The sequence below is a fragment of the Trichoderma gamsii genome (genome assembly GCF_001481775.2).
Source record: "Trichoderma gamsii strain T6085 chromosome Unknown Scaffold_8.2, whole genome shotgun sequence".
NCBI lineage: Eukaryota > Fungi > Ascomycota > Sordariomycetes > Hypocreales > Hypocreaceae > Trichoderma > Trichoderma gamsii.
This window is the reverse complement of record NW_020171345.1, coordinates 986,221-1,001,038: the sequence shown is the minus strand read 5'-3', so window position 1 is coordinate 1,001,038 and position 14,818 is coordinate 986,221. Positions and strand designations below refer to the sequence as shown.

The window sequence follows — 14,818 nt, the reverse complement described above, 5'->3', positions numbered from 1 at the left end:
ATGAATGGACTCGATGCTTCACGGCCTTTGGACCAACAGCCGGGCCGCACAAACGGGCCGGCCAAAGTGGACATTGGAGCGGGCGGTGCAGCCGCTGCGAGAGCGCTGTTCGCTTCCACTGTTTGAGCCCTGGAGCGCTGTGCCGGGGGGGTTCTGGAGCAGCAGCTTTGAAGCAACACAGGTGCTGTAACAAAGGCCCCCTAGGCGAGCCCGTGGCGCAGCGCTTTTCGGGTCTCTTTTGCGGTCGCCTTTGTGGAGTTGGTCCTTTGGCCGGGTTTCAAAAACTAACATGCAGACTACACGAGGTCGCAGTTACAGAGTCCTCTTCTTTCTTCTAGCTCCAGCACCTCTTTGGATTCTTTTCAAAGAGGAGCGGCATCGTGGAAAGCCTCAGGCCTCCTACTAAGGCCAAGGTCGAGGTATCGATATAGCAGCAGAAGGGCTTGGCTGCAGACGCTAGGTCCGTCGTCCCGGCCTGGCCATGCTCTAGGAACAGGTTTGGATCTTCCAACAGCTGGCAGGCGAGGCTGATATTGACTTGAGAATAGGGTAAAGAAGCCTCGCGATATGCAGTCTAGAGCAGGACAACGGAGTCACGCCGGGAACTTGTGCTGGTGAATGCATGGATACAGGTGCCAGGGACAGTATATCCGGGCATGTGCGTGGAGAGGATGGATGATCTAGAGAGTCCAATGGGAGGCTGCAAACCAGCATTCACATCCCAGGCTTCAATATACTGAACTCTAGTATCACGACGTGTTCATCCCATGGACCTGGCCGAACTACCAATAGCAACAGCCTCCGGCCGGGTCCCACATCACCGGCTGAAGGCCCCGGCCCAGCCCCGGCATCGCCAAGGCCAGTCAGAGGCCGTTCCATTGTGCTGGTACTAGGCTTCTCTGCCTTTGATGCCTTCACAGCCCCTTTCTAGGTGCATTGATGACATCTTTGGGAATGGGAGGGGCCGGATTGGGGGCATCCAACGAGGCGAGACATGCAGTCGATGGCAGACAGCCTCCCCTCCGAGCTCATGGCCTCTCGTCCAATGACAGGCGACGAGCACGACTTTCTTTGTGCCCTTACGAGGTATATTCCCAATTGGTGCACTAACTCTCTATCTCATCATTGCCTTTACGCCAACTATCTAAGGAAAGAGAGGCCCGGTTATATCCCCCTTGCTGTTGGCTAATGTTGTTGGTTTGGCAAGTCATACGCCCCCCTTGACATCATCATATCTTCGCACCGTTCTATATAACCGTCAGGTGTCCCCTTTTTCGATTTATCTTCTTACCGCAACATGACCATATATTGGTTAGGGGCTGCCGAACAAGTCCGTATTAACACTCCGCGACTGATTCAATGCCAATACCAGTCGCCCCATTCAGCAGACTGACCCTCGAAGACATGTCTCCCACCAGTCGTCTATCTGCTACTTCGGAGGCTGGCTACCAACAAGGACTGCCCGTGGAAGATTCAAGCTCTGATTACGAGTCGTATTCGGATCTCTCTGACGACGATGGTGACGAAGACGACGAGCTGCCCGCCATAGTGCAATCCCCATCCGAGCTCTCCTACGCCATCGATCATCTTCCAGAAGAATCTCAAGACGCGGTACGAAGGGTCTTTAGCGAGCCACCGAGGATAGCCTTGCAGCAATGCCGGCTCATTGACGACACATATGCTTTTCAAATGACCGAGCTCGTCACCCAGTCCGTTCGCATTCGCGCTTCCGGCAACGGGTCCGCCTCTCAACTAACATGCTCTTGTGGGCATGGCGGCGAGCTCGAGCCATGTTCACACTTGATATGGCTCTTGGATCGACTTGCAAAGCAGACGCTGTACGATTACGATCCCAAGACACCTCTCACCATGACTGAAGACGGCTTCGCGCAAGAGCTCGGCGATCCCTTCACGGCCATCTCGGAACATCGCCTTGACGTCTTGTCCGATGATCTCCATTGTCCAGTCGTCGACCCAAAAGCCGTCTCGGGGGATGATGACGTGACATCTCGTCGAGTCCAAGAGTCGCGGGAGCTCCTATCAGCCGTCTATGGCATGTCGCCGGAAGAGTTCCGCCCAGACATCTTTGACAGCAGCAGCAGCCCGCTTCGTGAAAAGAAAGTGCTGAAGCGCAACGATCTCGACTACACAGTCCTCCGCATGCTGCTCGACAACCACCACTTCTTCAACTACTTCCAGTCCGTATCTCGCCCCAGAGATCCCATCAACGATTCCTTTAGGAAACTTTCCCAGCGAGTCGACCGCGTGCTCCGCGTCTTCGACGCATACGCCTCAGACCCAGCCTCCACAACAACAGCATCTTCTACAGAAACACCGCCAGACGTCCCTTGGGCGGCGAAACACATCCTAGGCTGCACAAAACTCATCAAATCGTTCATATACACGCGAGACCGGCCGCTTCAGCCCTCCGAGGCAACCTCCGCCGCCCGCACGCTCATCCACATACTCTCCGCAGTGGTATCCCGTAACCAAGACGTCGACACTGGCAGCGCGACGACACGAACAGAGCATAACCTGTACCTCTATCTAATTGGCGACAGGGATACGGATTTTGCCATTGCGGAGCTTAATTTGCTTCCTGAAGCGGCGAGCCAACACCTCCATAGCCTAGAGGCCATTTTCGACGATATTGGGAGACTCGGCGCTCCGGTGTCGTACTTTGAAAAGTTCAAGTCGCTACTGAGCAGGCTGAGGACGCCGATCATGAGGGCTAGTCTGAAGAGGCAAATTGAAGAAGAGGACAGCACTTATCGACGCTTCAAGAGAATGAAGTGAATAACAACATATGTGTTGGGGCAGATTGCGTTTCGCTCTTCTAGATTTTGGCCACGCTGGTCGTGGTATTTTTTTTTTTCTTACCGTTCTTTTTCTCACTTTTTCTTCTATTATTTAATCTTCTTGTTCTCATTTGATTACCATTGAGGATGGCGCACATGTACCATTACTGTACCAGCTATATATAGAGTAGCATCCATACTAAACCAATTTTTTTTTTTTAGACGAGCGTAAAATAAACTAGAGCTCAAAATAAAATCAATACATTGCGATCAAACTGCTAAAATGTCATCAATTTGTTCCCTATAAAAAGCATCTCTTTATGTGCTTATGCCATGCCGTCGTATATCTAGACTTATATGTGCTTCGTTTCCCCCTTCCACAAGTGCAAGCTCACGGTTCGCACATAGGACCAGGCGTTTTTATTACAACGGCAGCTGACCTGTTAGCTAGCCCAAAGTGTTGTCCTTGCGGAACTTGTCAAGCTCGTCGTAAACCTCGCGCGGCGTAGGCCGATCATAGTAATTCTCGTTCCAGTTGCCTCTCTCCATGCCCTCCGCGCGTTTCTGGAGCCACGCCTCAGAGTCTGCAATCTCCCTTGCCCACCAGTCGCGCGCCACGTTTTGAACGTCTTGCGCCGTGGACTCTCCCGTATTTTCGAATTCTCGGAGCACCAGCTTGTCTCTGCGGCGGACGATGAGCCTAGTAAGCCCAGCTTGGCGGCCGCGGGTGCAGCGGTCGATGAGATCTCGCATCGCGGGTGGTGTGCGGGTGTAGCCGGGGAATTCTACCAGGGGCTCCCAACGGTAGGAGAGCCAGACGGCAGCTCGCTGGGGAGCGCTGCTAGATTCGAAGATGCACCAGAGGACGCGACCGAGCATGTACACCTCGCAGGCTTCCTGTTCTTTGGGGGTCAGGCATGCCCATGGCACGTTGTACCCCTTGCACGGCCAGATGTAGTCTTCTCCCTGACCCATCTCCTCCCATCCGGGAAGCATGCTCGTCAGGATGGCAGCATACTTGTCTCTAATCTCCGAAGGAATCTCATCGTCGATTGCCAGCAGCCGGACGTACTCGATGGCATTGACCTCTGGTGCTGCAAACTCACACCATACGCCACGCTGTTCGAAATCAACCATGACAACATCACCAGATCCCGTCAACACAATGTTGTCAAGCCGGAGGTCCGGATAGAAGACGCCGCACGTCTCACGGAGGTGCACCAAGGCGGAGGCGAGTTGGACAGACCATTTAGCCTTGTCCGCCAGCGATACCTGATCGTGTACTTGCAAGAAGGGGATCAAGTCACGCAGGCTGCCATGAACGTGGAGCTCTAGCGTGAACCCGAGCACGGCCGTCTTATTGCCAAAGGTGCATTTCTTTGTGATGAGGTGAGCTGGCCTTGCCATGACATTGGGGTGAGATTTGATAATGAGAAGCTGTCGCAGCTCGTGGTAGAGGTACTTGGTATAGCTCGTCAAGGCCTTGAAGATCCAAGTTTTCCCCCCATACTCGATCAGACAGACGCTGTCGTGCAACTGTGACAGATACACGACGTCGTGAATGTCGACAGTCTGAGGTAGATCCACCTCTGGACCCCAGATCTTTTGGAATCCTGCCACTGACAGCATCTGGCGCTCGAGGTAGTACGTCGGGGCGATGGAGACCTGAGCCTGGCTGATGTCCTTGGGGAAGTTGTTGAAGACGATCCTCGAGCCAAAGGGTATGTTTTGATATATCTGGCGCGGGTCCTTCAGGGTCGACGTCCAATGCTGAAGCAGCCGGAGCAAATGCTGAGTAACTCCAAGCTGTGAGATGCGAGATTCATCTCTCGTGTAGAAAGCCACTCCCATATCGAGGACGTTGCGAAGCTCGGGAGAGAGCGTCGCTGGCTCAGGGATGAAGACGTCAATCCGAAAGGGAGGAATCGACTCCATGAAAAGAGGCACGGCATAAAACTGGGTTCCAAATGCAGTGCAGCCATCGATACGCCACAAGGGCTTCTTGAGAGGCTCAAGGCTGTCGATACGGTTCTTGGGATTCAACAGGGACTCTTGCCACGGAATATCTCTGGCGTCGTGGATGGCAGCCACCGCGGCAGCCTGCTTCCAAACACTCTCATCGCAGAATGCTGCTGTTGGATGAATGACATCGTGGATTGACTGCTGGCTGAGCTCCATGCTGGCGATTGTGTCTCGATGGAATTTCGACAGGACTGATGCACTCTACTCTGGCACTGTTTGAGCGAGAAGATTGAAGAATTCTAAAAAGAAATGCAGAAAGACAGCTTGAATGAGATACCGGGTATCTATTCCACGTATAAGCTCTTCAAGCTTGAGGCATTCGGCCGAAGCGCCCTTGTTTGCGGGTTTGTCACAAGGCTAGCGAGGTCGATGCGTTGAGCCCCTCATAAGCTAGAGAGACGAGGAACTTTGGCCAGCCGTGTCACTTGTTCTGCTTCGAAATGATTTGTGACCGGCTGCCCAGCTCCTGTCATGCATAAAAGCTGCATCTGGCTGGATTTGGTAGCTCAGAGCCATCTGCCTATCTGCCCGATCACATGATTTGGCCTTGGGATTACCAAAGTACTGACACCTGCGTTCTAAGGCATCTCCAGTGCCATTATTAAGCCTGCAACATCGATTGATTGATCTTTGCTGTGAACGCTGCTCAGGATCCTGCCACAGGAGTCGTGTTTACAGCGGCCAGCGAAAGCCCGACTACAGCGCAATATTGCCGCCACACTTGTCCTTAGGCTGTTTGTACGGCTGGGGATGCGGAGCTCCGGCACAACCTTGGCCCCTCTAGCGGAGCTGTCAGTGCTACAATTGCAGCTGTCAGGTCGCTCAAGGACGTGCACGCGGCAGAATCGACTGCTACAGCAATACAGCACTCTTGCTCCTGGGGGCTGATTTCTTTGCCTTGTTCATTATTTCGCCTGAGTGCTGATTGGAGGGATTACGATCCTCTGCTTGCCTTCGCATGGGGCAGCAAGGTTTGGCCCTGCTCGATGGGCAAGCAGAATCAAATTGCCAACATCAATAGGCCAAGAGAGATGGAAAGTGGATGGTTTTGGATATAGAAGGGAGCTGGACGGGGCTCTATCATCGTTGCTAGGCACTACTGGTAGCCACGAGCATGGCAACCTACAGCAAGGGGGCACGCAGCTTCGACACCGAGCGTGGAGGCTATTTGCGGCTGATCGTCCCGTCGACCAGCCTCTTCCCCTATTTCTTACGATCATGTCCAAATTAGTGTAGAGTCAGTGTCTTCAATATTGGTTCTGGCGTCATAGCTGGCCGCCACCGGCGCTTCGTATGCAGAGCAAAACCAATACTAGTACGTTTCAAGCACAGCTGTTGTTTGCTCAAGCTGAGTCGAGGACGGAAATGAGCGGAGCAAAACACCCTTTTCGCCCCCAAAGCCTTGTCTTTCTCTATTTACAAGATATGCTAGTAACAAATGAAACCAATTGTGTCTAGAGTGGAGAGAGAGTGAATTGCGCCGGCGCCAATAGTATCATGGTACTTGGTACGTATGCTCCTTAGTACTAGGCTGCCACGGCTTCAACCTATGGGGCACTTTGTGATATTGGCATGCCATATATATGCAGCCATCCTCGGCCGCGACAACCTATGGCAATGGTCATGTGATGTCCGTCGGAAAGCAAGACGTTTGGATGGAACCGAGCGCGTGGCCGATGATGCTGTTGATGAGCCAGGACCCTGCTGAGCTGATCAGAGATACTCCGTAAAGACGCAGCAGAAAAGCGGAGCGGAGCTCACGACACGCTGCCATGCTATACCTGGTACTATTATATGCACGATTCATGGAGTCTATTAGCGGAAAGAAGCTCGGAAAGCGGCTTGTTGCTTGTATTCCAGGGGCGTAGCGTAACGTAACTTGGATTGCTGGCACGTCATAATCATACTATCTCTCACCCACTTACACGCCTGTTGTAAGAACTAGCCATGCTAGCAGTTGAGCAATCATGACAGGACCCAAGCAGTCGACAGCTTTAGGATGAATGATGCATCTGGAAAATGACTGGTGTGGTGTCCTTAAGATGCCGCAGCACTCACGGCTATAAGCTACCAATACGGCATGCTGAGGATAACTGACGTAGGCGTTCGTCGAAATGCTTTTATACGTACACACGAACACACACGCCCATAAGACAGCAGCCGATCACAAGTCGCCCTCGGAAGTTGATAACTGACCCCTCAACCAGAAGCTAGAATAAACGCAAGTCTCTGAGCTAAACTGAAAGTATCAGCGTCCTTGCCGTGACTTGCTGAGGGGGCCAGCGGTACCTTGCAGCCTGGTCGCAGAGAATTTTATCCATCTGAATAGCATAAGCTGCGAGGAATCCGAAGGACACACCGACATACTGACACCATCGAGCTGGATAATTTCCTAGCCCCCGCCAGAGTCTAAGCAGTCTCGCATAGCTAGCGGCCTTGTGGCGCCCCTACCTAAGCTCACCGGTCGACGCAGGTTGCAGGACGCCATTCGGAACGGGAGACAGAAACGACTTGGGGCCGTGGCACGCTTGTATGGCAAAGCAGCCTTTGCATGCAGCCGGGTGCACATGCGTATCTTGGCGGACAACCTCCGTTGTTGGCTACGAGTCTCTCAAGCCGCACTCCCTCTCCCCCCATGGCCGCTTCGAGTCGTGGCCTGTCCTTTCATCCTGCCACGGCCTGCGGTGGACCATCGCAAGTCGAGTCGGCCTGCATATGCACACTGCACCTGTGGATAGAATTGGCCGGCGTGTCTTGCAATAGGTAAATGGCGAAATTATCTGACGTTGTGCAGCCTTGCTCAAGCAGTAGGTGTCAGCTGGATGAAGAGATTAGCCTCGGTGTCGCTAACGATAAGAGAAGGAATACGGAGCAGACGTTACCGTTGATAGCTCGCTTGCAGCAATACGAGCGGTTCTTCTGACAGCTGCATTTTCGTAATATGCGTCTCCCTGAGACATTTGCGTCGACACAGCAGAGTGAAATCTGGAGGAAGAGTGCATGTACGGAACATGGACGAGGACATGCTTGCCATGACGTTGACGCGCAGATGGGCCCTGAGCAGATGAACTCCACTTGTCCGAGCAGCCGCAGCCGCAGCAGCGGGGAGAAGCTGCGAAGCAACAGAGGAGCGAGATTCTCCGAAACACTTGCTCATCGGAGGCTCTGCAACAGCCTCTTTAGCCGTCTGATATCATCGCAAGTTGCATCAGTCGAGGGGAAGTCGCCGCGAGTGGCGTCAACTGGCTGGGCAAGAGCAGTTGGCTGGGCCTGGAGTTGTAGAAGGCACGGAACGCTTCCTTCCTAAGCAAGACAAGGCAGGCAGGCCGGCCAAAAGTCTCTGGCCACAAGCGGAGAAATATGGGGCATTTTCACTGCTAATCAGAGTGCTCCGTAGTGGGCACGGGGATCTGGCCCGCCGCTATGTACTACTAGTAGTATTTACGCCCTACCTTAAGTCGACAGCTTGCGACCTTAGCTTAGTAGCGAGTAAGGCACAGTCTCTATGAGACGTCAACTGGCCAACCCCGTGGGGATAACTTCCTACAGCAGCATCGACGCCGCATTGTGCGACGCCGACTGCCCCCTTTTCGTCAGCATCGCAGAGACGCCGGCTCGAAAGAGGACTGACCTGATGATTGCGAGCAGCGCCCTAGTTGCATGCCGTGCAATGTGCCATTTGCGCGAGCTGCAGCGACTGCGACACAATTACCGCCGTGGCGTGGGGGAGCGGCAATGTCTCGAGTGACGATCAGCCACGCGAAAACACAATGAACGGCCGCGCACGCTTGACCTCGACGGCGACCTCGACTTCATCCTGCTGATGCGCCACGCCGCAGCCGGAATTCGCATTCATATCCATACGCCTCGTGGCTTGACCGACCTGCATTTACAACCAAGACTCTGCTTCGGCCGCTCTCCATCAAGTCCAAGTTCCCACAAGCCTTCAAAGTTCAAGGTGCCCCGGCACCCCTGGTCACTGAGCTGCGCTACCGAGCCGGATAGATCAAGATCCCTGTGGCGACGAAAGTCTCCATCTGGTTTTTTACCAGGAATAACAACCCAGATAGCAGTGCGTGCTGGGATTTGCAAGCAGTGTCATGCACCTCTTCACCGATCCCCACTTCAAGCGGTTCGTCCATTGCGAGTTTCTGCGTGTGGTAGCACTCAACCTGGTCCTTTGATTCGGCGGTCTCGAGCCTGATACGACTATACTCATACTAGGAACAAAGCCGGCGGCGGACAAAAGTCCGTCAACTCGCCGATGTGTGCTTCGTCTTGCTCTTTATCGACATCCCAGCCTATGTAGGAAGCCAAGTAGTATACCATTCGATCACTCAACTCCTCCATATGGGGCGAGGTTTCTTCGATTTGATTTAGAAAAGCCACAGAACAGCCTAGGGTCCGCTTGCCCAAGACGGCCATCTGGGGCTTGAATTGATTTCTGCGCTTTTTTAAGATGCGGGTTGCAACACATGTGACCCCGCCTGCATGGAAACGAGCGAAATGAGCGAACCGCGTGTAAGCTGCATTCTACAGGTATCTGTGGCACCATAATAGCTTTGAAGGTAAGCTTGGTTCTTATTGGCCTTTTCGCAATTGAGCTGGACACTCAAGGTCCATTCTACCCCGAATAATACCTACTTGCCTGTGCTGCATGCTGCCATTGTCAGCTCGGTTGGGCACGCAACAGAGGCTTGTCGTCCTGGCCTGAAGGCGGCCGCCGTCTCGGATGACCTGAGCTATTTCTCGTGCCGTATATGCCCAACTCTCACATCGCGTTGGTTATGTCTGTGATGAAGCCTCGGGCGCAATACGTTATGCTCCTTTCGCTCGTCGCCAGAGCTGTGGACTGCGCAAAACAGCTTGGCCCGCAATACTTTCGATGGGATGCCAGCCCAATGGGGAAGCCCGCCTCCGTCTGGCTCTGCTCAATAAGAGCATGAGAAATTAATTGGGCACGCATCCCAACTATTCGACCACACCCTGGCCGTGGGCGGTACCCCTCAGTCCCATTCAAATACATGCGATTTAGGCCTCTGCTTCTTCACCGAGTTCGCTTCTCCTCTTCTCCTGGAACCGCCATCGTCGTCTAGCCCTCGGGGAGCCAGCCACTTGGACTGTGTCGGCGCTGACCTATGCACTTCTGCAACACGCCCCCAGATCTTAATCCGCGCTACCCGTATCCCTGCGTTTGACGAGGAGCGAGCCCCCGGGCAGTGAGGATTGAGCCGGCATAACAGCGGCGGCATCATAGCACAGCACAGCACAGCACAGCACAGCAACAGCAACAGCAACAGCAACAGCAACAGCAACAGCAACAGCAACAGCAACAGCACGACCAGCGCCGGGAACACATTCATCTTCGGCTACTAGAGTGGTGGCAAGCACGAGACCATTACGCCTCTTGGACGAGTCTAACCAGGCCGTTGCACTTCGCAGATCAGCACCGTCATTGGACTGGACCAACCCAACGCTAGTTGGACTCCTTACTTACATGCCACCTTCGTCTCTGGCCTCTCGCCCTCTAGCCGCCAGCCTACTGCCTTCACCGGTGTCGAACCCTCGTCTTGGAGTTTTGCAGCTCATTGTGCTCCCGCTCCTGCTCGGCCGCCTAGCACTCCGCTCCACCTATCGTTTTACATAGCGAGAGCCAACGCTCGAGTCGGTGCCACCGGACTTGTTCACCCCTCCCCTGGCGTCACTCAACTTCATCCGGCGTTTTAGTGCACAACTTTTGTACCTGGTTGATACTGCTTGTCTCTAGAGCACAGCTGATACTTCGGTTTCCACGTGCGAATACATTGGATTCTGTTCCTACTACCACGCTGTATCTGTCTGACACACCCCTCAGTTATCTACAGGCATCATGGTAAGCGATTTTCTTCACCCCACGGCGGAAGCCTGCAGGACATATATTTGGCCCTTTCCCGCCGTCTACCGTTGGAGATTGTGTCTTTCATTGAGCCCTTTTTTTTTTTTTTTTTCCGTTTTAATGCTCGCTCGGCTTCTGCTGAATTTCGTTTATACACCCTCTTCCCGTACAACATCACCATATTCTCTTTGGCATATCTTTTGTATTCTTTTCCCGTCTCAGTTGCAACAATACAGACAGGTTAATTATTGCACAGGGGCCACGTAGGAAGCGAGTTGTATCCCTAGGGACTTTTGAAGTGGCAGTCCCATCACCATCTGAGGTGCCTCAATATCCAACTGTTGATACGGGATTTGCGGAACTTCCCTTGACTTTTGATCCCCAGGTCTTGGTGGGTCAATCAACAATAGTTCCTGACTGCTATTCCTTTGAAAACACTGGTTATACGTCAGGATATTCACCTGGTCATAACCCCGTTTACTTTTCTGGCATTGAAGAGAACCCACAGAAACGTCGACGATTAATGGGTTTCAACTCGATGCCTTCAGCAGACGAGTCTCCGTCATCTAGCATAGGCAATCAGGAGAAGCTGCCTATAGGGGATCATGATTCGGCGTCAATTACGCCACGGTGGGCACCCGCCCTTTCTGATGTACAATCACTAAGCTCTCCCTTGGCCCGTGTGGCAGAGTCTATCACCAATTGCTGTACCTTCGGGTGGCAGCAGCAGCCCGCCGGTATGCAGGCTACCTTACCGCTACTTTATAGCTCCGTTCTAGCACAACGATAGAAGGCTAATGATTTGACCGATAGGGTACGAAGCTCTTCCGCCCCCAGCGGCTGTGGTGTGTGAGCCGCCTCAGCAACCTGTTATGGAAGTATTGCCGCCTATGTCGGCCCAGACGACAAACTCCCTGCAGCACTCTGTACCCGATAATGGCGAATCACCACAACAGGCACAACTGCCCAGTGATGAGTTTGGCTTGAGCTCTTTCATTGCGACCAATAGTAGCGAGTTATCACAGCAGGCATCGCTTTCTACTGATCTACTCGGTCTGAACCCACTCCTTGACATTGCGCCTCACGTTGGGCAGGTGTTGCAACAAGAGCCGATCTCTGATAATCTGTTGAGCTTGGACTGTTTACAGTTCATTGCACCTGACAACAGACATTTTTTACAGCAATCAGTGCTTTCAAATGATCTGCTCAATTTCGACACTTTGGCTCTCCAAATGTACCCTGCCTTCAACAACGCCTTGCTGCAGGAGTTGCCCCATTCTGTGTACACTAATCAACTTGCCAGCACAGGTCACGAGCAGTTTGACCAGATTGACTCCCATCATAATGGCTCCAGTCAATTTCTGCCCACAGAGCCGTATAAACTGTCACTGAATCAGGCAATAATTGCTGTGCCGCCAGAGGATGAAATTCCGATTGGAGGGACTCAAGGAATGGGGGGCAGCTCACCATTGCGGCGTGATCCGGCTCCTGATACGCGCCCTACCCGTCCTCTATTGGTGGGCATTGAAACAACGTCTTCTAATGTGTATAATTATAATGTGCCGTCGGCACAAAACTCAGCTCGACCAACGACTCAGCCGGCAATCTTGGAAGAGAGAGCCAATGCTGTGGCCCAGAAACAGTACCCCACTGCTGATAACCAGCAGCGAAATGGTAAGAGGGGCCCCTTTAGAGACCAAGCTCTCCGAGAACAGACCGCCCAAACAAGACGGATGGGTTCCTGCCTCAGGTGCAGGATGCAGCGCATACGAGTAAGTAGCAAGTTCCCATAAGCCAAACCGTCGTGTCCGTACCGCTCTGTACAACGGGATTCAATGTACTCGGAGAAGACTGACGCGGCGTTACTTCTGTAGTGCGAGTTTGATGTTCCAGGCGGGTGTTGCTTGCCCTGCAAAAAGGTGGAGAATACAAAGGCAGCACGCTTGCCATGTGTCCGATACAAGATCACCGACATGACACTTTATAAAACGGGCCAGGTTCCAGGATATGAGTGGACCCAGAGGTGGACCAAAGGCACCTCTGACCCCATCCAGCTATGGGCATCGTCCGAGATTAGGACTGTTTACGTTTCCGTGCGCTATTCAACAGAGCAGCTCCCACTCAAGGTTCGCAGGTTTGTTCCACAGGAAGGCGACAAACTAGAGCGGACATGGGCCTATCAAGGTACCAAGAAGTCGGCTCTTATCCCGCCGTATGCACTTGTAGATGTGGAGGCCGGCACATCAGCGTACACCACCTATATCCGAGAGTCTATGAAAGACATTTTTTCAACCATGCTTGGCAATGAGGAAGATCTACTGTACAAGACCTACCTCTTGGCCTATCATATGTGGCAAAAAGAGGAAAGAACGTCAGAGGCATTTGGGCTACTCAATTGGACGCTTCGACTGTGGGTAGCCATCCGTCTGTCAACTACATCCGCATTTATCGTCGGAAAAGAAACTCTAGACATGCCAGCAAATATCCTTGACGAGTCAAGCCCCGATCACGGAAAAATTCCACTGCCTCCCGTAATGGGTGCACAGATGGACACGATTCTGATACATCACATCCAAAACAAACTTAGGCACGAGCTTTTGGATAACCTCCAAAAAGTGATGCTCAGGAATAAACCAACTAGTTGGCTAGTGACTTATCTGGTGTCGTTTATTCTGCTTCATAATATCGCACTTATAACAAAGCATGATGCCAGTTACGCCATCAAACATGGCATGAATGTAAGTTTCTCCTCACAGAGACTAGCAATATATGCACCCCAGACCACTGACATAGTGCTTTTCCGCAGCGTCGGTTTGCCCGAGAGCAAAAAGTACGAGAATACCATATGGGTAAGCCCCCTCTCTCCCTTCTCCACTCATCATTGCACAGACGCGGTGGCTAACGGTTGGGATCCGTCGGCGACGGCGATACAGGAGCAAACGTCATTCTCGCACACTTCCATTACTGCAACAAGGGGAGAATCCCCTTTTCTGATGAGTGTGAAGACAAAGATTTGCGAGCATTGGCGCAACTAGATGAGGAAAAGATTCGCTTTGTCCGTGCGACTAGGGCACTTGTCCAGCGACACCGTAAGCACCCGTTTCCCGGCCCTCTTCATACCATACATCATACCCTACATCAAAGGCCCAAGTTCCTGAGCCTGTGCTAACACGTCATAGAACAAGAGTGGAACCAAGCTCGCTCTAATGGAGTATACGAGGACGACTATTATTTTGTCAGCCAGCTCTTTGACGAGAAATGGCAGCCAAGCACAACTAATGTGTAACTCTGCTCTGAGATTTATTTTTCATGTGTTGAGTACCTCAATACCCCGGAAGGAATAGAGATAGGGAAGGAGGACAGAGAGTTTGGTTATCTGGGTCATTTTTCCTAGTACCTAGTCATGTGGCACCTGTTGAAGCGGTGAGATGATGGTGGTACTAGATAGCCTACCCGCAGAACACCATGCAGGTCCCCGGAGGCAGTGATTGGTCCAGTGATGGAGTTTCAGCAAGTTGTTTACATATTTGGCAGTACACCCCCCTGTATGCCAGGAATTAGCGCGAGATGGATCGGTGATTGTGATCGCGATCTGGTGGATCTGATGCATAGGTGGCTTGCAGGCTGCCTTGACCATGAATCATGATTAAGAGCAATGGCTTTCAATACATGTTGTGATTGCTTCTCAAACAGCTATAGCAGTGATTCATTGGTCAAAGAACGCACTCTAACCTAATATCATCGTACTTATCGAACCTTGTCTCGCCACCCTTTGCCAATAGATCATTATAAGACTGGTACGGAGTGGTGGCACGGGATGTCACCCGAGGAAAGCGGTGAACTTCTTGACTCATATCAACAATATCTAGCTAATTACCTACTTATAAGTAGGGGTTGCCGTCCCGTCACGGCAGCAAGCATTTCGGTAATTACTCAGTGCATAGACAAACGCAAACAAGCGAGCCGGCGGTGTGTCATTTTTTCGTTTCTTTTCACCTTTGGATGAAGCTTGGATATGAAGCTGAAGCTACCCAAGGTACCTTGCCTACTAGCGAATAAGACATTGGCATGGGCTATTGGCTACCTACGACAAGGGCTATTGCCTTTTTTCCTTTTTTGTTTT

The 14,818-nt window shown here is 52.3% G+C and overlaps 4 protein-coding genes across 4 annotated transcripts; 2 read left to right on the top strand and 2 right to left on the bottom strand.

Annotated features, from left to right (window-relative positions):
- Positions 1-1,359: 1,359 nt before the first annotated feature.
- On the top strand, positions 1,360-2,796 carry TGAM01_v203265 (hypothetical protein; the record flags this gene model as incomplete). The annotated part of the gene is made up of 1 exon (XM_018803053.1): positions 1,360-2,796. One exon carries the CDS (start codon positions 1,360-1,362, stop codon positions 2,794-2,796), a length of 1,437 nt encoding a protein of 478 aa, XP_018663819.1.
- A 449-nt stretch (positions 2,797-3,245) lies between these two features.
- TGAM01_v203264 (hypothetical protein) lies at positions 3,246-4,976 on the bottom strand (the record flags this gene model as incomplete). Its single annotated transcript, XM_018803052.1, has 1 exon — positions 3,246-4,976. One exon carries the CDS (start codon positions 4,974-4,976, stop codon positions 3,246-3,248), a length of 1,731 nt encoding a protein of 576 aa, XP_018663818.1.
- Positions 4,977-9,986: 5,010 nt separating this feature from the next.
- On the bottom strand, positions 9,987-10,409 carry TGAM01_v203263 (hypothetical protein; the record flags this gene model as incomplete). The annotated part of the gene is made up of 2 exons (XM_018803979.2): positions 9,987-10,254; positions 10,318-10,409. The coding sequence occupies 2 exons, from the start codon at positions 10,407-10,409 to the stop codon at positions 9,987-9,989; spliced, it is 360 nt and encodes a 119-aa protein (XP_018662717.1).
- Positions 10,410-10,689: 280 nt separating this feature from the next.
- Positions 10,690-13,981, top strand: TGAM01_v203262 (hypothetical protein; the record flags this gene model as incomplete). Its single annotated transcript, XM_024549168.1, has 7 exons — positions 10,690-10,692; positions 10,952-11,432; positions 11,509-12,467; positions 12,570-13,433; positions 13,502-13,544; positions 13,629-13,784; positions 13,875-13,981. 7 exons carry the CDS (start codon positions 10,690-10,692, stop codon positions 13,979-13,981), a joined length of 2,613 nt encoding a protein of 870 aa, XP_024406146.1.
- Positions 13,982-14,818: the final 837 nt, after the last annotated feature.